This window comes from Cynocephalus volans, chromosome 6 (assembly GCF_027409185.1).
Source record: "Cynocephalus volans isolate mCynVol1 chromosome 6, mCynVol1.pri, whole genome shotgun sequence".
Classification (NCBI taxonomy): domain Eukaryota; kingdom Metazoa; phylum Chordata; class Mammalia; order Dermoptera; family Cynocephalidae; genus Cynocephalus; species Cynocephalus volans.
In genome coordinates this window covers 20,798,870-20,822,391 of record NC_084465.1, presented here as the reverse complement: position 1 = coordinate 20,822,391, position 23,522 = coordinate 20,798,870, and the positions used below count along the sequence as shown (strand labels likewise).

The 23,522-nt window shown below is 35.5% G+C and overlaps 1 protein-coding gene across 1 annotated transcript in view; it reads right to left on the bottom strand.

The window, feature by feature from the left end:
• The window catches only part of MTPN (myotrophin), a 54,826-nt gene that overhangs the window by 15,933 nt on the left and 15,371 nt on the right, over positions 1–23,522 (bottom strand). The window contains exons 2-3 of the mRNA XM_063100890.1: positions 8,452–8,565; positions 7,420–7,503 (exon numbers count right to left, since the gene is read on the bottom strand). Of these exons, the coding sequence (XP_062956960.1) occupies positions 7,420–7,503; positions 8,452–8,565 (198 nt within the window). The remainder of the gene's footprint in view (positions 1–7,419; positions 7,504–8,451; positions 8,566–23,522) is intronic.

Sequence of the window (23,522 nt, the reverse complement as noted above, 5' to 3'; positions counted from 1 at the left end):
GAACTTCCCAACCTCTAGAACTGTAAGAAATAAATCTCTGTTCTTTATAAATTACTCCGTTTGTGGTATTCTGTTATAGAAACACAAAACTGACTAAGAAAGCAAGATAGGTGAGTGAACCTTTATTCTGTATCTCACTCTTTTATACTACTCAACAAACCAGAAACAGTTAACTTACAGAGTGGTCTGAAACAGCTGTGAGTCACTAAAATTAGTGTTGTGCAATAATCAGTGGTTATATGTATTTTTTGTTGTTGTTAAGATTAGAGTAGACTTCCTATGGAGATAAATTCTTTGACATGGTGTGAAACAGAGAAAGGAAGGAAAACAGAAAAGTAAAGTTTCTTTTGGACTTCTTCCTCTCTAATCACTAATAACAGAATGTTTATAATAACAAATTAAGTATGCTGTCAGCTTATTTTTGTAAACCAAGAATAAAACATTAATTACAATGTTTATAAACTGTCATTAAATTCTCAGTTCACAGGATTTTGATTATCTCATGCTGGGATACAATTCTTCCTATTTAAAAGAATTTCTATTCCTACAGAAGACTGAGAAGTCATTTTTAATAGCATTATATACTATGTTAGAAATGGAGTGTGAACACACACTAGGGTAATGAATGCAAGCTTATCTGTCTAAATTCTAAATTATGGCGAATGTAACACCTTCAAAAGATTGAAAATAGAAGTAAATATTTAGGGTATTTCTCCATCTTATCCTACACTGGATTATTTAGAAATGGTTTTCCCTAGGATTAGGGAACAGGGACAATGAACTTCTTAAAATCCTTTATTATCAATTATATAAATTACAAGGGATTACATAAATTGTAAAGAAGTTTAATAAATATTAAAGAAAATTTAATATATATTAAATATTAATATTAAAAGAAATGTCCAACATGATAGTGTATTGATGCAATAGGCAAACTACTATTATTTCTCTTAGAGAATTGCTTTTTAACCTCAAAACTTGATTAAGATTTCAAATTATATGTAATGGTGAAAAATAAATGAATTTTGGACTTATTAAAGTTTACCAGCTAATAATATTATAGTTTAAGAGTACTATTTCATGATTAACTCTCTTCTAAATAATATGTACATGCAACATTGCTTTTATTCAGGTATTTGAGATTTTAATCAGAAAGACCAGTTCAAAAATGAACAATAAAAATTCCAGATAACTGTCCTATAAGCTCCTGCTTGGTTACATTAATTAACAAGACTTTTCAACAAATAAGCTCAGCATAGTCTAACAGAAGCATCCAAAAAGATACACTCAACTTGTATCACCTGGGAAGGATCATCTTACCCAGGGTTAGGGTTTTAATGAGATGTGAGCTGTAAACCCCAAACTATTTATGAGCTGAAATGGGGTTGGAAAACTATGACCAAGATGCTTGTTTTTGCAAATAAAGTTTTACTGGAATGCAACCATGCCCTTTCATTTATGTATAGTCTATGGCAGCTTTAGTGTTACAATGGCAAAGTTAACAGCGACCATATGGTCTGCAAAGGCACACCTGATCCTTTAAGAAAGTCTGCCAACCTCCAATTAGACGATATTTTTGTACCACCTTTTAAGTATCACTATTATTCCAAAAATTTCTGGTGAAGATTTTTTAGGGCAAAAAAGGGGAACTTTATTCAACCGAGATACTTACAATTCTAAATGACACATGATTACACAGTCTGACTGTTCTTGCTTTGATAAAAACAGACTGAAATGCATTGGGCTTGGCCTTTATACTGACTGCTGTGCTGTTCAGTTGCCACTTTTCTGTCATTTATGTCTGCTTCCCATGCTTACTTCAGCTGCTTCTTTTTTCACACTCTCCATCCTCTGCTACTGCTAAACTTCCCAGGATGCTTCTTGAGCCTGCATCTTTACCTATTTCATCTAACTCCTTTCCCTTTCTCTTCTCACCAGTTTTACTAATGATTCTCATAAACTCTGGATTTGGAGAAAGTAGCAAGAGCTTTGATCATCCCCCTTCCATTTTTTGTTATTATTTACCAATTCTTTGGTTCTAGCTTTACTTACTTATTTATTTATGTGGCAGCTGGCAGGTTATGGGGATCTGAACCTTTGACCCTGGTGTTACAAGGCTGCACTCTAACCAACTGATCTAACTGGCTAGCCTCTCGAGCTTATTTTTAAAGGCTTTAATATTTGCTTTGTATTTTACTATTTAGATTTATTCACATACTAATTTCTTGCCCATGATTCCTTCTTGCATCTCAGTCTTTCCTTTTAGGTTTAATTTGCTTCCTCCTGAAGCACATCCAACTTATTACTCCATTTGTTGCTCAGGGGTACTGGGCACCTCTGGGCTTGGGGCAATCTTGGATTAGCTCTTACCTTTTGCAACAATACTGTTTTGTTCATATTTGGGAATGTTTCCTTCTTTGACCCTATCCTGCATGCTTTCTGTCTCTCTGAACCCCATCTTATGGTCTGTGAAGGTTAATTCTAGATGTCGACTTGGTTAGATGAAGGAATGCTGAGAAACCCGGTAAAGCAATCTTTTCAGGTGTGTCTATGAGGGTGTTTCCAGCAGAGATTAGTATGAGAGTCTGAGTGGACTGGGTGTGAAAGACCCACCCTCAGTGTGGGTGGGAACCATTCATTCCGCTGGGGGTCTGGAGAGAACAAAAGACAGAGGAAAGAGGTGAAGCGCGCTCTCTCTCTCAATCCGCTGGAGCTGGGATACATACACTCTTCTCTCCTGTCCGTGGACATCAGAGCTTGAGACTCTTCAGCCTTTGGGTTCCCGAACTTACACCAAGGACACCATCAGCTTCCCTCTTTTGAGGCCTTTGGACTTGGACTGAGCCATGCTACCGGCATCCAGTTTATGGACGGCCTATCGTGGGACTTTTCTTCATAGCCAAGTGAGCTAATTCCCCTAATAAATCCCTCTCACATAATCATAACATATCCTGTTGATTCTGTCTCTCCGGAGAACCCTAATACATGGTTCAAAAGATACTGATTCATTCACTTAAAAAACATCTTTTCTGTCACTGGGGGCAGAAAGTGGATACCACAGCATGTGCTCAGAACTCAATCTTGAAATGGAAGTCCCACATCTGCTAATCTGCACATTTTTCTCACTTACCAGCTGACCAATGAAAAATCAGGCCAAATGGTTTTTTATCTGCAGATATGTACATGTTCCTTTTCTCATAACTATCCTGACAGTAATTCTGAAAAGCATTCTCAAGTGATGGAAAGAACACGGGCTGCTGAATTCACAGATCTTGGAGGAAATCTTGATTCCATCACATGAGTATTCGACCTTCAGGCAATTAGACCTCCCTGAGACAGCTTCCTTATCCATAAAATAGAGATAATAATACCTGTGTATTTGGGCTGACAGCAAATTATAAGAGATATAGCATATCACAAAAAGTCTGACTTTAAATATTCTAGCAATCTTATTTGTTTTTGTGATTTTTTTCCGTTAATTTGATCATACTGAGTTCTAAGTTCTTGCTTAGTATTTTGCCTTATTTCCTATGCTAATGATATACCAGCTGGAAAACACATTAAAAATATCAATGAACTGGAAAAATTCTTAGACTAAGTCCCTTAAAATGAATTCATAATAATCTATAAGGATTCTACTTTGATAAAAGGCAGAACAAACTGGACTTAATGCAAACATTGATTGTAACTTTTAAAAGATACACTGGAATAGCCCTATTTTAGCAATTAAGGATTTTTGAAAGAGCATAATCAATTCCCCCCCCCCCCCCAAAATTGGCTAACAAGACTACAGGGTATCCATTAAAGAAGTTTATGCAATAATAAAATCAAAGTAATTAATTTTGAAAAAGAATCAAAACTTACTATGCTGCTGTAGTAGACTGAATTATGTTCCCCCAAGACTCACTGAAGCTTGAATTGTATCCTAAGTTTTATGTATTAGAAACTTAGCCCACACTGCGGCTGTTAAGAGGGTGGTAAATTCTATTATGGTAATTGAAAAATGGAGCCTTGAAGGGGTGATTAGATTGTAGGACTATGTAGTGAATGGATTAAAAACGGTGGTCAGGGGTGTGGTTCTGAGGGCTTTAAAAGAATAGGAGAGTCTCTTGCTCTCTCTCTACTCTCTCTGCTTCCACCATCTTGTAATGTGAGGCCCTTGGGTCACAGTCACCAGCACCAGATGGACTTTGGACTTCCCAGCCTCAGAAACAGTAAGGTATACATTTTGTTTTCTTTATAAATCACCCCGTTGCAGGTATTTTGTTAAAAGCAACAAAAATGGACTGATACAGCTGCTTTCAAAAAAGTAAAAAAAAATCCCACTCATTCGTATAAAACAAATAATAGCACATGGTTATAATTAACCTGTCATCAGTATAGCTGTCTCTGAATGTCATTTACTTGGCTACAAAAATCAAGGCTCAGACACAAACCAAAGAATGATATATGCTGAAGTAAAACAAACTAGTTAAAAATAAGACAACTGAGTGCCGGCCTGTGGCTCACTTGGGAGAGCATGGTGCTGACAATACCAAGTCAAGGGTTAAGATCCCCTTACCAGTCATCTTAAAAAAAAAAAAAAAAAAGTAAGAAAACTGAACCCACAATCAGTAATTTAGCAACACAGTTCATATTTATACAGCACATTCTAGTATAACATATTAGGGCCTGACGTACATGCAAATCAAGCCAGCTTCACAGAAACTCATTCAATGTAGAAGATTCTTTAACAATGGAAATTTATAACCATAAGGTTTGAATAACCTGGAGTATCATGCTTTGGGAGTAAGGAATACAAAACAATGGTTTTGGGTCCTCTCTAGCATAAGAATAATTATACTTTGTTTTGTTTTTCCTAGGAGGAAAGAGAGGCCTATCAGAAAGAAAAATTGTTCTGATGTATAGTTTGAGATATGGCTAAAAGGAAAGAGCATGATTAAGAGCAGCTCATATAGTGAATGACCAGAGCTCTAAGCTAAAAAGGATCCTATGGAAGTTTTTATCTTCAGAGAACAAAACCATTCACTGGCATCATGAAAAACAATATGGAGTTTTCTAGAAAACCTTCAAATAGAACTATCATATGACCTAGCAATCCACTACTGGTATATATCCAAAGGAAAGTAAATCAGTACATTGTATTCCCATGTTTATTGCAGCATTATTCACAACAGTCAAGATATGGAACCTTAGTGTCCATCAACAGATGACTGGATAAAAAAAATGTGGTATATACACACAATGGAATACTATGCAGCCATGAAAAAGAATGAAATCCTATCATTTATGACAACACAGATGAGCCTGGAGGACACTGTATTAAGTGAAATAAGCCAGCCACAGAAAGAAATACTGCATGTTCTCACTCACCTGTGGAAGCTAAAAACGTTAACCACATACAAGTAGAGAGTAGAATAGTGGTTACTAGCTGCTGGGAAGGCAAGAAGGGAGAGGGGTATAGGGAGAGGTTGGTCAACAGATACAAAATTACAGCTAGAGAAAAGATAAGTTGTAGTGTTGTATAGCACTGTATGGTGACCACAGTTAACAATTTATTGTATAATTTCAAATAGCTACAAGAGAGGATTTTGAATGTTCCCAACACAAAGAAATGACAAATATTTGAGGTGATGAATATGCTAATTACCCTGATTTGATCATTACACACCATCTAAATGTACTCAAATACCACATTGTACCCCATAAATATGTACAATTACGATGTGTCAATTAAAAATAATTTTTAAAAACCCTTGGCTGGGTAGAAAGGGTCAGGGAAAGAGGGAAAAATAAGAATAAGGAATCATTCGTTTCTTTCACAGGTTGAGGCCATAAGAATTAATTCAACGCTGAGGAAGAGAGCTGAGAGACAAAATGAAACCAGATCCTGGTCATGTGGCTTAAGCCTAGGGCCAAGCTCTGCCTCAACTGCACAGTTATGAGAGTTAGTAAGACCTCTTTACTGTTTAAGCCTGTCTGAGCCGGGTTTAGTTATTCTCAAAACAAAGAGTACTAACTAATACAATATTAAAATTATATAAATCTTTTATTAACTGTGAATCGATATTTGTAGCCTACAGCAACCAGTTTTTAATACAGCAAGCAAAAATATTTCCTCAGGGATGAAATTATCTAGAAATATTCAAAGGTACTTTGTAATCTTTTCACGGGTGTGTGTGTGGGGGATGGACAGTAAGGAGAGAGACACAGTGACTAGAAATCTTTGTGAGCACACCCTATCATAGATACCAGATCCATAGATACAGTGACAAAGAATAATACTTCCATTTATTTTGGCTTTTGGAGAATTACATCTTTCATATCAGTATGATGTGCAGTATCTGAAAATTGCTGTTGACATATAACCAAAAAACACAACAAACATATATTTAAAGAAATCCACTAACAATATTTAATATGAAGCTATGGGTAGAAAAAGACCCTAGGTTTGAGAGGATCTTAATTTACAGCTTTCAGAACTGTATCTTTAAAAAGTTGTCAATAAAGTGTTAAGAGATAAGTGCGCTACTTTTCCTGATTTTTTCCATATAATACTGAAGCTGATCCTATGAAGCATAAAATACTGTTCAGCCTTAGTTATAATAAAAGCTATAATTTATTGAGCACTTGTTATGTGTCAAGCACTGTGGCAAAATGCTTTATGTGCATGCACTCATTTGATGTCTATTTCTTCCTTGCTTATTTTAAGATCCCACATGAAATATTATGAATAGCACTTTCTAGAATATGTTCATAAAATGACAAGCTTGGGATTAACATTGGTGCCTTATTTCATGAAGATTTTTCACTTTCCAACATTTGTAGACTCCATTTAATACAGCTAGAATGGCTGCAACTAATTAGTTAATTCCTGAGGCTGGATTTTGATCTCTGTCTAAGAGCTTACAATAGCAAAGAAAAAAAAATTTTGGAAAATTCCAAATTTACCACTATCTCAATCATATCAAGAAACAAGATGACTTGAAGAGCCCTTACTTACAGCAAGCTACCTCTAATAATCTTGCTCAGTATGTACTACAAAAAATGAAGCTTACAAATTTCAAACCAGTGCTACTCAGAGTGTGGTCTGTGAATGTGGCACCAGTCTACAGTGTTATTCGTCCATGATAACATTTTCTACATCACTAACTACAGTGTTTACTTCAGCTAACTTTTTTCATAACAAGATTTTCTTAATAAAAGGGCTAATTCAAGCTCTTTATCCATCATAAACAGGCAACAGTTTGTGGACCAGCTGTTTTCAGTAACATTATTCTAGACCTCAATTTTGAATACCAACTCTAGTTTTCTGTCTTTGCTGCCACACAAAATTTAAATGAATTCAACAATCGAACACTTAGCTTAAATAATTACTCAGTAATGGAAAAAGCAATAAAAATTAGCAATTAATCTCACCTTTGACAAAAGCAATTTCACACAGGAAACATGACCCTCGTAGACCGCCGACAGAAGAGGGGTAATATGATGTTTATCTGGAGCCTATGAAATAATAAAGAAAGAGATAAACTTATCCACTTTTTATTTCTTCCTTCTTTCCAGACCTAATTAGGGAATTCCTGTAAATATTTCAAAATCAATGTTTACCTATTTGCTTTACTACACACAATCAATACACACAAAGATAAGTTTCTAGACTCTTAGAGGAGCTACCAGAGGCCAAACCCACAAGCAATGTCTCTCTTTAGGAGTCAGCGTAGTGAAGCTCAAATCTTGGCTCTGCCACCTATTGTGTGACTAGTTATTTAGCCTCTCTGAGCTTCAATTCCCCACTACTGAAAAAAGGACAATATGGTCCAGGAAAGGAAGGGCAGCGGGGAGGCAGAGGGGTTGGACATAGCTGATGAGGAGGTAAAAGAAGACTGCCACAATTTGGTCAGGTAACATGGTATCTCCTGAAATGTGAAAAGTTCATCTCAATTGTTGTCATGGTTACTTGAACATTTTTCTAAAACCACGAAATGCAGAAGCTACAAAAGGCTGGAGTCAGATGACTATTCCTGTCTGATCACTTGACCTTTGTCTAACAATCCAGTTTAGATTTATCCTATGATTGTAGGGTTCTATGCACCATTACATGACAATCATTTGCTAACTTCAGATGGTGTTAACTCCCCAAGCTTTAGAATCTGAAAAGCAACAACCAAGGGGGAAACATCCTCTCAGTCTTATCAGCTTAAAAAAGTCAATTTGGCTTATTTTTTAAAATCCCAACTATATATTTCTAAGTTATAAGAAATTTGGTATATGAGTAATTTCAGACTGTATTCTTATTTAGAATGAGGTTTCTACAAGTACCTATTTAAAAATCTATAGAAAACAATTACAGTTTGGAGCTATTATGAATAAAGAGGCTATAAACATTAAAAAAAATCAATCACACACAGCAAAAAACAAGACTTCTTCTAGAAGATAATGCTCTCTACATACATTAATATCTGCTCCTTTCAGCAGCAGAAATTCCAGGATTTCAAGCTGCCCACAATCTGCTGCATAATGAAGAGGCTTCCTTCCGCCTTCCAGTGTCCGGTTGACATCTTCTCCCTTATGAGAAATCGCAAGAAAACAATATTTATATTGATGGAAGACTGAAGAATAATTAGGCATCTGACATTTTCACTTTCTTAAAGCTAAAGAGTTTCAATTACAGTTCTTGCAAATGTAATTACCCTGTTTTGAGCATCATTGTGTACATGTACTGAAATATAACTCTGTACTCCATAAATATGTACAACCAATATGTATTAATTAAAAAAAAAGCCACAAATGTTTCATGAAACAATTACATTTCTTGCAAAATGAAATAACCAAAAAGTTGAAATGAAATTCTGCATAATAGTTAACATGCAGTATGATAATAATTCAAGTCATGATTAGTTAAGCTGAAAATAACACACCATAATGCTAAATATAATAAAATATATTCCTGTGCTCCATTTCTAAGGAGTTCAATCAGCATAATGTCAATATGTGACCACATAACACTGGTGAGTTCAAGTACTGAAATTTTGCACAGTTCATATGATATGTGTTTTAATTCTTCAAAGAAAGCATCACTATTTTGCTAGATGCAGCCATCATTATAAGGTAATCTCAGTATTAGCTATTAAGAATTTATTCCATCCATTCAACATTTACTAAAGCCCAATTGTATGGCAGGCACTGTGCAAGGCAATGAGATGAGACAATGGTGAGCAAAATCAGACATGACTTTCCACTGTATGGAGCTTACTACCTAGTGTAGGGGGCAGATATTAATAAAATAGTCACATAATTAAATATATAACTTCTAAATATAAGTGCTATTAAAAAAAGGAACTCAGGGTTATGCAAATACTTATCAGAAGAACATGATATAATCTTGGTGATAAATGAGGCGGTTAATGTCAGAAAATGAACTTAAGGACTAAAAAAGTAGTTTTCATTCATTGAGGATTAACAGAGACTCTAACAATAACAACTACAACTACCTCCTCTAGTGACCAGCTACTATACATTTGGTACTATGCTACATAATCTCTAATCTTCAAACTACCATAAGAGGTTAAAATCTCCATTTAATATATGAGAAGTCTGAAGCTGAAAGAAATTAAACAACTCTTAGTGAGGTTCAGTTAGTAACAGAGAAGGGATCTAAACCCATTCTCTTTTTTTATTCATTCATTCATTCATTTAATTTAATTTTATCAATATACAATGTAGTTGATTTTTGTGTCCCTTTACCGATTCCTCTTTCCCCCTCCCGCTCCCCCCTCCCACCCATCAACATCATATCTGTTCACTTGTCTTAACAAGTTAAACCCATTCTCTTTCTATACCACCATGCTGCTTCAAATTCAATAGCTGCCCCTTTCCTCTTAAGGAGAGTTCATATTTTACAGAGCAGCAAAATATGTGAAAGAGTTTACTTTCTCAACTATTATTCATTTTGCAGTTTGGTCAACTCATCAAGTCATACCTTGAATCAAGATGAAAAGGGGGAGGGGGAATTTAGATTGTCTGTTGAAAGAACAGCTGGCAATGGCCATAAAATGACAGGGCTCTGAACATCTTGATTCACACTAAAATTCCCCCTCCCCCTTTTCATTTGTGCCTGCTTTCCCCTTTTTTCCTCATTAATTTAAATACTATAGGTTCTCCAAGTCCCAACCAAATGCAAGATTTACCTTGTCTATGACATCTTCCATGGTTATGATGAGCTCTCCCTCCCTGAAAACCCATAGGAATTAGTTGATATTGCTTAAACAATTCACAGATAAAACTGGTTTTCTTTCCATTATTGTTTCCTTTCCATTATTGATATTAACTGGACGGGTCCTTACAGTGAGACAAAACAAATAAATACTTGCAGTAAGTAATCGATAAGATGGTTTCATCAAAAAGATATTTCTCTGGATCAAAATGTTACACTCTCCCTTGCACTCTTAGTACAAAAGTGAAATGGAGCTGTTGTGAATTTAAACTTTCTCCTTTATTCCTTCATACTTTTCCATTGCAATTCTTATTTAAGCAGACAAAAAAATGACAGTAAAGGCTTTGTGTGACTGAAAGAAAAGAAAGGATCCTCGTCTGCAGGGCCTTAGCAAAGCAGTACTTGTGGAGAAATTTATAGCACTAAAAGCCTGTATTGGAAAAGTAGAAAATTCTCAAATTAATAATCTTTGTAGTTCCACTAAAAGAAACTAGAAAAAAAAAAAAAAACCCAAAAAACACCCCCCCCAAAAACAAATTAAATCCAAAGTAAGCAGGAGGAAAAAAATAAAGATCAGAGCAGAAATCAAAGAAACAGAAAACAGAAAGAAAAGAGAAATCAAAAACTGATTCTTCAAGATCAATGCAATTGATAAACCTTTAGTAAGTAAGAGTGATCAGAAAAAAGAGTGAAGACACAAAGTGCCAAAATCAGACCCTACAGACTACCCTCCTGCAAAGAAACCTCCAGGCTCCAAATGGCTCCAGTGGTAAATTCTACCAAACATTTCAGGAAGAAATAACATCAATGCTACACAGTCTTTCAGAAAATGAAAGACATGAGAAGATAACTCATTCTATGAAGTAAGCATTAGTCTGATTCTAAACAAGACAAAAAGATGTTACAAGAGAATAACTCTATAGGCCAATATTTCTCACGAACACAGATGGAAAAATTCTAAACAAAATTTTAGCAAATTGAATGCAACATATATAAAAAGTAATATACTGTACCATGACCAAGTGGGGTTTCATCATTTTAACAAACTAAAAAAGAAAACCATATGATCGATCATCTTAATAGATGAAAAAGCATCTGACAAAATCCAACACCCATTCCTCATAAAAACTTAGCAAACTAGGAAAAGAAGGAAACTTCCCTGGCCTAATATGACTAAGGGACATCTACAAAAAACCTACATCTAAGATCATACTTAATTGGTGAACTGAATGCCTTCCTCTTAAGATCAGGAACAAGACAAGGACATCTGTTTGTATCATCTCTTCTCAATGTTGTACTGGAGGTTCTAACCAGTACAATCAGGCTGTTAAGGGACGCCCCAACCCCTACTGACCTTAACATATGCATTCTGCTTCTGTACAAATCGCTTGCTAAAATAAATGGGGAATCCAGGGTGGGGAGGGGCTACAGGGATAACCACAAAATTAGCTTATGTACTGCTGGCTTGCTTGCATTGGCTAGATTGTGTCAGGGGCGAAAAATTCCCGCCTAGCTAAAAATAAAAGCTGTGAGAGGTTTCAACTCGGGGCTGCGCTTCTCGATTGGTCTGCGTAGCCCTGGCTGCCAGAAATAAACTCTTTTCCTTTTCCTATCACCTGGTTCTCGTGGGCAAATTTCTTTTACCCGTTGGACGTTGGCCAAACAAGGCAAGAAAATAAATAAAAGGCAACCACTTTGAAAAGGAAGAAGTAAAACCGTCTTTATTTTGCAGATCACATGTTGCTTTGCCTCCCATGGATTTGTCACCCCTTTTCCCCTGGGTGACAGAGCCGCCAAAGATTACTCAAAGCCCATCTCTTCTGAGCAGTGAGAAGCCCTGAAAAGGGGTTAATTTCCCAGAACCCTCAAGAGCAAGGCATTCCTTCCATTTGGGAAATTAACCACGAATTGGAGTTCTCTTCCTGCATTTATTCTCCAGACCAGGAAGTTACAGGAAGAGAACATAGGTGGGGTTTTTGCTAAGTACAGTTTAACAAGTTTAACAATAGAAGCTGGTAACATTCAGTAAAACAAGCAAGGTGACCTTCCATAATGCAATTTCAAGAAGTTAAGTTGATCCACCAACAAAAGCTTGATCTTAGCAAGCATTCTCCTCTTGCAGCAATTTCCCAGTTTCTTTACATATCAATCAGTAACCTGTCTGTCCTTTGAGCCTGCAACTGTTGGTATGCTACAATTCTTTATCTTACAACAGAGAGACTAGCCCTGGAAGTTTCCCGTCCCCTGCAAGGTCAACATTTCTTTTAAGAAGCTAGGCCAAACCGGAAACTGCAAGGCTTTGGAAAACCAGGCCCTGCGAAATACATTTGCTTTATGTATACTCCACGATCATGTGATATGGGGAGTCTGAATGACAATTTCATCAGGTTTTCAGCAGTCTTTATAGGTGGTAGCTTCAACAGTGGTGGTAAAATAAGGAAGGAAGATAGTGTTCTGTCTAGTTCCTTCCTTCCTACTCTCCAGACCAAACTAGGCATTAGTGACATCACTGGAGAGAAAGTTAAGATAATTTTCTGTAGTCGTGATTCTAATTTCATGACATTACTAGCTACGGAGAAAATTCAAATCCTAATTTTGTCTCCCACATTCTGGGGATAGGGGAGAGAGATGTACTCAACAGTTTCTTTAGTTTACCTGGCCATCTTACCATGTTTTCCTTCTTATCTTGCTCTTCTACTTTGTACAGAGACTACTTTAAACTTATCCCATTTTTTATAGACCTCAGACTTTTCTATCTTGTCCTTCCCCTTCATTCTCAGCAGACAACGTTCTTTATACAGAAGACTGCCTTCAGACCAGATCTCACTCAGGAACTTCTCTCTACCATACACCTTCCTGCAACAACCCACCCTGTTCTCAGAAGCCAGTTCCTCATCTGTGTTTTGCATATCTTCCCTCCTTGTTTTTTGGGAATACTTGCTCTCTGTTTATCCCTTTTCTTTCCTGTGTTTTCACCCTCTCCTGCTCTACTGGCTCCTTCTCATCTGCATATGCCATTCACAGCTCTTACACTAAAAAAGTAAATAGCACAAAAACCTCGCCTTGATCTGACATTCACCTTTTGGTTACTATTCTCCCTCCTCCCTTTCATGGCTAAACTTTCCAAAAGCCTCTACATTTTCTATCTTCAGTGTCTCACCTCTCATTCTAATCTGGCTTCCACCCTCACACTATATCATAACCATTTTTGCTGAGGTCAAGGACTTCCACGTTGCAAAATGCAAAGGTTTTCTCTTAGTCCTCACCTTAATGACCTCCCAGCAGTGACAACACTGATCACTTCTTTTTTTAAACACTATCTTCTCTTGGCTTCAGTGACACCACATATTGTAGTTTTCTTTCTCCTCTCTGACTACTACTGTTTCTTCCCTGACTCATCCACTTCTACCAGACGTTTAAAATATATTTTTGAGAACTTGGTTATGATTTCATATTGTCATCAGATATAATTCAAACAGTTGATAGATTTGGTTATCCTTATACAGTCTTAAAGTAATATCTACACAGAAATATTTTGATTATAGAATTTTTTGAAAATACTTATAAAGTTTATATATATATTTAAAAAATATTGGTGTGTAGTAATATCATTTATCATACAGTTTGGCAGCAATAACATTCTCACCATGATATGCGTGTATGTACCAGGCATAACAAATAACTCTGCACACAGCTTCTGTTCCCCATGAACAGTTGAGGTAAAATAGGCTGATAAACCTAATTGTGAAATTAGCAATGCTTGTTATCTTTTGGGCTTGTCTACCTCACCTTTTCCCTTTTGGTAAGAAGAATTTATCTAGCTTCACTCTACTCTCTCTTTAAAAATTTATCCTTTCATTTCAACATGAAGTTTGTCTGTTGTTAAATACAACACAGACTTTACTAAAACCGTATTTTTAATATATTTTTCTTGTAAGTTGTTTTGAAGATATTCTTATTTTCTCTAAATCTGGTATATTCCAGATATGTAATATATATAACATATATATGTAAAGTATATATAGTTGGCATTTGGTATCTGCAGGGGATTGGTTCCAAGACCCCTCGAAGATACCAAAATGTGCAGATGTTCAAGTTCTTTACATAAAATGGTGCACAATTTGCAAATATCCAGCCTATGCATATCCTCCCACATACTTGAAATCATCTCTAGATTATTTGTAATACTTAATACAATGCCTGCACATCACTTCATTTCATGTGTATTCAATGTAGTACTCAGTACATAGAAAACTCAAGGTTTGTTTTTTGGAACTTTGTGAATTCCCTCCCCTCTCCAATACTTTTGATCTGCGGTTGGCTGAATTCACAGATGTGGATACCACAGATATGGAGGGCTGACTGTACATAATATTATACATATAAAATACTACTACTTCACAATGTTCTGTGCTGGGTAGTTTAAATTAAATAAACTCTCCAAAACTACTAAAGTGACCATAAAATGCTTTAAGGAAGGGTTGACTTCTGGTGCCTCTACGAATAAGAAGAGAATTTAGATCATGGTGGGAAGGAGAAAGTCTATGTGAAATTCTAAATCAAATGGAACCTAAGAAAGGTATTAAGATTATTCTACATTTGACAGTCTAAGATTAGCTTCTCTGAGTCCTCCTTGGTCCTACCTTGAATTTTTCTTAACTTTAAAAAAAAGAAGTGACAATGCATGACTAGTTTACATCAAGAAGACGGCGAGTTCTCTAGAGGAGAACCTAATTATTATAACATCATTTATTTTAATAGCAAAGCACAGAATTTTAGGGCTGGACACTGGACAGGTTTTTCAACTTTTTAAAAATTAAATAACATTACAGGGCAAGTACCACTCTTCAAAATAACCAAGGGCCTCAGCTATACTGATAAATTATCTTATTTGACTAGAAGCTTACTAGTGTTATAGTCTAGTTATATCTTTAATATCAATAAATCAACTAGTATCTATTGAGAAACCATGTTCTTATTAGCCTTGCGCTAAGCAAGCTAGGGGTGTAACAGTGGAATCGTAGGTCTCTGCTCACAAGAACTTTATTTGTCACTGATTAACTAATTTGCCAAAATATGTATTTATTGGTGTTTGTATACACACACACACACATCCCACTCACAAAAATATGAAATATGCCTGCTCCACTAACTCCCTACCCAATACTTAAAAGTTTTTCATTGAAATACTCCAAACAACAGAGGAGAAAAAACACATGCTTCCCTGAGTCTGAAGGCAGAATCCTAAATAGCCAAACAAAAAACTTTTCTCAAACTAGTATTTTGTCTTATAAATTCATACAAATATACACATATGGATATGTGTGTATATGTACATATGTAAAATATGTGGTGTTTGCTTTAAGATCCAAGTCATAACCCCAAATCCATAGCTGCTGTTCCCCCTTTCTCCCTTACAATGGATGCTTCAGGAATTTGTGCCACATTTACTCTATAGCTTCAAGTAACTCCCTGGAAGACAACCGATCATCCTAGTTTAAACAGCACAACACTCTAAAATCTAATTCAGTATCCTCCTCTATTTCTGATGCCAGAGATATAGTATGATAGTTACTGATTCTGTACCTCTCCTCTTGAGGCCACTAGCAATCCATGAGTAGACTTTCAAAGTCTACAAATTCTCTTGCATGTGTGTACAGTTTTCTAGATAAAGAGTTCATGTCACATTTCATCAGATTCTCAAAGGGGGCCAGGAGCCCTGAGAAGTTAGGAACTCCTTCCTCTACTAGAATGTGTTTCCCTAGCTATCTATATCTTACCTGTCTTTCACTGCCTACTTACGTTCTACTTTTATGAAGAGAGGCAGTATTAAATTGTAGTAAGAACAGTTGTTCTGTTTAAAGCCTAGACAGAAGCCCTAGGCTCCAGTTACCTCTGCTACTCCCCACAATGGAGAAGTAACAAGCTTGGTGGACCTTAGTATCTTTTCTACATGATTTACTGTTAGTTATCCTGAACTTGTCACCGATTTTCTGAGTATATACATAGGACCATTACTTTAATTGCTATTAAACTTCATCTTATAACGGTCATCTTATTTTTCTAGACTGACAAGTTCTTTCTATATTCTTATTAAAAGTAATATGCTACTCCTCACCACCTCCCTCCACTCTACTCTAGTTACATCTCACCTACACTCAGTATGGTCAAACAAAACATTGATAAAAATACATTAAATTACTGAAGAATGAGCCTCACCAATGTTTAGTAAACTTCTTTCAGTTTGCCACATAAAGAGAGATAGGTAGTGTACTTGGGTATCACTATTTAAGTAGTCTTGACTCTAGTTCAGCAATTGGCAACTTTTTTTTTTTTAAAATAAAGGGTCAGACAGGCCTATCACCTGCTGTTCCCTGATCTAGTTCACTACTCTTACCCAACCATCCTTCCCCATCTTCTCCCAGAGCCTATCATTGAAATATCTGAATTTCAATGAAATATTTGAGACTTCATTTATAACAGTCTAGGAACTACATGAAAAGGAAATTAATACGGATGACTTAGTTCTAAGTGATCCCTTGGTAAGTGTTAGAAAACTACCTCACAGCCACCATATACATGCTTAAAAAGTAATACACGCTCATTTAATAAAATTGGGAAAATAAGACATATTTCGAGTCCTACCAACCAAAATATAACCATCATTACTACTGTGCTGTATGACTGTTTAATTTTTTCTATAAAATAGTTACTTAAAAAAGTTGTAATCATACTATATATTATCTAACATGTGAGATATCTTGTCATCCTTGAAAGCTACATAATATTTTGTCAAGTGGATGTACCAGTTTATTTAAATATTCTCCTAATTCTGGACATGTATATTAATACCATACTCCTTGTAATACTAAAGTTCTTATTTTATAGAACATAACATCAAATCTCATTGATTCGAAGGCACACATTTTTCTGTATTTTAACATCTCTGAAACCAGGCTACAAAAGAGAAAGAAAAAAATCCTTACCAATTTGCCTTTGTGATTGGGGGAAAGTATGGGTTGATTATGTGCTTTGTGTAAACACTAACCATCACTGCATATGCCTAGCACTGTTACAGAAACTAATATGTTCACGTGTCACTTAATGATAGGGACATGTTCTAAAAAATGTGTCAGGCGATTTTGTCATTATGCAAAGGCGTATTATGAAATTTTCCTATTATCTATACTAGTTGCATGAGCATGAGCTCTCTAAGTATGTTAGTAAGTCTCTCTGTGCCTCGCTTTCCTCATCTGTTAAATAGGGATCAGAATAATACCACCCCCACAATTATAAACATTAAATTACAGGTGGGGATTGTGCCTGGCACTCAGGTAGTATTAGCTAACTGTTATTAACTACTACTTTGCTATGGGGATGGGTGGGAATCATCTAAAAATGCAAGAATTCTAAAGGAGGCATCATCCTTTCACTACAGGTCAGACCTAATGTGTCAAGTGCTTGGCTTTCTACCTTAAAGGTTTGAGCTGTCTTTGGGAGGGTCACCATGTGGGTAAGCTAGGCACTCCTCTTCAACATATTTTGCAGTAGGTTTGTTTACACCTGCACTACCACAAAAACATGAGTAATGTGTTGTGCTACAACCTTAAGATGGCTAGGATGTCACTTGGCGATAGGAATTCTTCAGCTCCATTATAATCTTATGGGATCACTATCTTAAACGAGTATGTGGTCCGCTGTTGACTGAAATGTCTTTATGTGGCGGTGCATGTCTGAACATGAGTGGGTCAAGATGCTAGAATGTGAAGTACAGAATTGGATTACGCTGAATTTGGGAACATAAAATGGTAGAATTCACTGAATCAACCTGCTGATATTATTCTGAGCAATTTCATGAGTGTGCCATCAATTATTTTTAATCCAGAAAATCAACAGAAATTAAACATTAAATAGAACATGTCTCAGATCTAATTTCTAAGCAGGATGTTATTTTCTATAACCCCTAGAGATCTATATATCTATCTATCTTTATATATATATATATATATATATATATATATCACCTGGTAATCACGAATGAATCAGTTACCAATTTAACAGTACTACAAGCAAGAGAAGATTTTTCTAGTTTGTTAGGAAGTATTATTTAGGGAGAACATTTGTTTTCTTAAGATCAAGATAAACTAAGTCTACTGCTTTCTTTTTGCCTTATAGTAACAACAGAATAAATTAAACCAATCTGGTATAATTTCCTCTTCATAATGTCAAGTTGTTTTTTCTTTCTAGTATTTTATATTTTTCTAGGTATTACATAATTTATTCTAATATTTTCCAAAAGATATTAATTTGGTTACTCAATCATTCATGAACCATTTACTAGCAGCTTATAAAATTTCAGGCATTGAAACTTTATAAGCTGTTTTAAGCATATCAGAGAGTGATGAGAAAGGAGTCACTTCCCACAAGTAAACCATTCATATCATGTGATTAAAATATATCACGTGATGAAGCTACAGTTTAGGCTATGAGTCTGCTTTGGGAACAAAGAAAAGGCTATCTAGCTCAGCCTTGGAGGGGTCTGGTAAAGCTACCAAGAGGAGGTAAAGCCTGGGCTAAGTCTAACACTTTTTCTTTCAAAAAAGAATCTCTTTTCCAGTTTTCATTCATTTCATATTTTTAACAAGGCAATAAAGATATGTCTCAGAAATAGGCAATAGAGAATATAAAAGATCTCACATCAGGCTAACAAAGTCACCAGCTCTAGGATTTGTTGTAAGTGTGATCAGAGATAATCCTCACATCATAACTATTAGCACATCCTGAATATGGAGAGCTTCCCCTGTTGAAAGGATAAGTAACAGAAGAAAACCAATATGGGAGTGTATAAAAACTAATCATATAGCAAAAGAAAAGGAATACCATACTGAAAACTATGAAGAATATACCTCTGAAATGATTTAATATAAGAATCTTAATTTTAGAAAGCATCTACAGAGTAATCAAAATGGAATCCAAAAGACATGATCTCTATGAAAAAGGGTGTCTTTAAGAAAAGGACAGACAAGCAAGTGAACAAACGAAGGTGTAGGCTGATAAGAAAAAGGAGATGCTGAGAAAACAAAACATAGCAAGGAAATTAAAACCGCAATTGCAAAATTAAAATCTGCACCAAAGCAAGTAGAATACGGTAACACTCAAATTAAGGAAACTTAATGAAGTAAAAAATCAAGTGCAAGCTTAAGAAATTCTCCCACAATGCTAAGGTGATAAAGAAGTAAAAATGTTTTCTGAAAAATGATTGGTATAAAGAATGTAAAGTTTTAAAGTTCTAACCAATAAATAATACATAACCAGAACAATGGAAACAGAAGTTATAAAAGGAAACTCATTTTTGACCTCTCTACAATACTGAATTCCAAAGGACTACAGAAGGAAACTATCTACAGTAATGATACTTGAAGAGGGTTTGGGGATCATGTGTAATCCTCTAGGAGAGTTATTAACAATAATAAGAATGGGAAATGTTCGAGGTATCCTTTACATATGCTGGGGATAGGCATAAGGTTGAGAAACTCTGATTTACAGTTGAGAGAGAATAAATTATGACTCAAGCACATTCCACACCAACAGCAAATCAATATTCATGTGTAAAGGCAATCTTAGGTCTCAGCAAATCAGAAAATATACTACTTATGCTTCCTTGGGTGTCAGGGGAATTGGAGAGAATACCTCAGGACTTCTAGTGCAGCAGTTCTCCAACATTTTAGTCTCAGGATCTCAAAGAACTTTTTGTTTATACATCTCCTGGTATTTATCAAATCAGAAAGTGGAAAACCTTTTAAATGTTATCAATTCAAACAAAAAGTAACACATCACATTTTTCCAAAATAAGTGAGAAAGGTGGCACTAACATTTCTTTGCAAATCTTTTAATTGTTTGTTTTAATAGAAGACAGTTAAATTTTCATATCTGTTTCCACATTCAATCTCTTTTGATATGTTGTTTTGGCCAAAATACATGCTTGCACAGATAACACAGTTGAAAAAGTAAAGAATTTCTAACAGCCTTTTCAGTTAATTATGGATATTCTTTTTTGATACTACACTAAATCTTGGCAAGTGGTAGCTTGTTAAAGGTTATTTGCAATGTGGAATCTAAAATTGTATCCACAAACCTCATACTGTTTCATGCATTGAAATCCATCAGTCTATCTTACATTTCTAATGAATCTTTCACTCATGCATGATTTTGTAACATGCATCAGTCATTTAAAAAATACTGGTTCACCAAATTATACAGATTTTCCAAATTTTGACAAATTTCTTTATATAGTTTTTAAAAAATCCTGTTTATTAATATCACTTCCAATCTAATCATAAAAGTCTTGAAATACTAGGAAGCCATCAAGCTCAAAACAGCAGATACTAATGTTCCAAAATTCAAATTTTCTCTTGAAAGCTTGAATTTTATCATTGGCAATTGTGAAGGTTAATTCTAGATGTCAACTTGGTTAGATGCTGAGAAACCTGGTAAAGCAATCTTTTCAGGTGTGTCCATGAGGGTGTTTCCAGCAGAGATTAGTGTGAGAGTATGAGTGGACTGGGTGTGAAAGACCCACCCTCAGTGTGGTTGGAAACCATCCAATCCAGAGAGAATAAAAGACAGAAGAAAGAGATGAAGCAGGGGCTCTCTCGATCAACTGGAGCTGGGATACACTCTTCTCTCCTGTCCATGGACATCAGAGCTTGAGACTCTTCAGCTTTTGGGTTCCTGAACTTACACCAAGGACACCATCAGCTTCCCTGGTTTTGAGACCTTTGGACTTGGACTGAGCCACGCTACCGGCATCTGGTTTATAGACAGCCTATCATGGGACTTTTCTTCATAGCCACGTGAGCTAATTCCCCTAATAAATCCCCCTCATATAATTATAACAAATCCTATTGATTCTGTCTCTCTGGAGAACCCTGACTAATATAGCAATAAAAACTATTAATTGTTTCCTTGAACTGACAAGGAAAACATTTTTAAGAAATGTCTGTCAAATATCCATGTATGAATACCAAATTTATAATTTGTTAATTTTTTCAAATAAGAATGACGTTCCATGAGAAAAACAGTTCACGTCACAAGTGCAAGACTGAGAAAGTGCTTTATGAGCCCTTTCCATTTCCTCAGACAGAATATTAAAAAAGTGTACTCCATAATCAAGATTTAATAAAAGTTTAATTTTTACTGCATCATCAAGTGCGTTCTTGAGTGAAACTGGCATGGTTCTAAACCATGCATGTGTGGTGGTAAAGTTTGCAATGACTACCCTTTGATGCCCATGCCTTCATGGAGCAGTTTTACTCACCTTTGCTTTTGCACCATCAGTAGAAGTGTCATCACAATGAAAAGGGAAAATCATGTCTTAGTATTTTATGAAAATAGTTTTGACATCATGGACCTCTTGAAAAGGTCTCAAAGTCCCCTAGAGATCCATAGTACCTTGAGAACTGTTGCTCTAGTGAAGCAGAAGAAATGTATTCAAAATTAGGAGGTAAGAATGGGGCGTTTTGGCATAAAAGAATTAATGATGAAAAGTAAAGTCAATTAAGATTTTACTTGAGTAAATATGGCTAAAAAGTATATGCAGATTTCAAGTCTTGATAGAGAAGATATAATTTAACAAGTATATACAATTGTACATTTATATAAAATAAACAGAAAGTAGGTGGAGAAATAAAAAATGTGCTAGATTCTACAGGACAGGATACTATTAAGTGACAGGTTCACAACTAAATGCTGTAAATGGAAGCCTGTTAAACAAATGATGGCATACACTCCATGAAATACTATGCAGAATCATTTCAAATGAAAATGAAAATAGCTTGCACTCCTTGAATGCTGACCATATGCCAGGCACTGTCTCAAGTCCTTTACAGGCACTGATTCATTTAACTATCACGAAAACTTTTCAAGAGTGGTATTACTATTCCCATATAAAACTGAGGTACAGAGAAGGTAACTCGTCCAAGCTCTGTATTGCTGACATGGGGAGATGACCATGTTATTAAGCGAATAAAGCCAGCTACAGATCACGATGCACAGTATGATCCCATTTACTTTAAAACATAGAAGAGTACGTTTGTACATAATAATAAAATCTTAGAGAATCTACACAATCAATTTATTAGTACTCACTCTGGATGAACAGGACTATGAGGATATGCTCACTTTCTTAATTTCAATGATATTTATATTTTTAAAAAATGAGTATGCATCACTTTTATAATCAATTAAAGTGATGGAGTTTGGGTATGTTGTCCCCCCAAAGCTTATGTCAAAACATGATCCCCAATGTGGCAGTGTTGAGAGCCATCTGGGTCATAGGGGGTGGAGCCCTTATGAACAGACACCCTCTCTGAGGGTGGGGGGCTAGTGAGTTCTCCTTATATTAGTTCCAGTGAGAACTGGTTATTTGAAAGGAGCCTGGCACCTCCCTCCCCCTCTTGCTTCCTCTCTCCACGTGATGTGCTTGCATATGCTGGCTACCATGCCATTTTCTGCCATGAGTAGAAGCAGCTAAGGCCTGCACCAGCTGCAGCTGTCCCAGAATAGTGAGCCAAATAAACCTCTTTTCTTTATAAATTATCCAGTTTCAGGTATTCAGTTATAAGCAACAGAAATAGACTAATACAGAAAGCAACACAGATATTTTCATTTTGATAAACTAAAACAAACCAAAGTCCACCGCTTATTTGTTAACTCAGCAAAATTTAGACTCAAACATGTTTGATGAAATTTAAGTTCCAGTAGACCTATAAAAGATAAAAACCCTAACCTTAATGAACAATAACAAAAATATATATATACACCCTTCCAGTCCTGGAAGAAAAAGAAACCAATAAAATAAGTCCCTAATGCAAAAAAAAAAAAAAAAAAAAAGGAGGCATAAAATCAGTCTAAAAAACAGAAAATTTAAATTTATCAGTTATAACAATAAATGTAAATGTGTTTAAGTGTTAAATATTAAGACAAAGAACGAATCTCAGATTTTGTTAACAAGAAAAGTAAACAAATACTCCACCAGAAGCTGCTATTGGGAGACACATAAAAACAGAATATGAGAAAATGTAAAAAATATAAAAGATTGGACAAAAATGTATTAGGCACATAAATCTAAAAAACTAAGAAGAGTACTATTAATATATGATAAAGAATTCAAAGCAAAAAAAAAAATGGGAAAGAGATGTTCATTTTACATTTAAAAACATATAAGCTAGTCAAAAATCTTTATCTGAAGAAAAGCAAGAAAACTACTGACCAAAATAACACCATGGTAAAAAAAAACTATCATACTCTC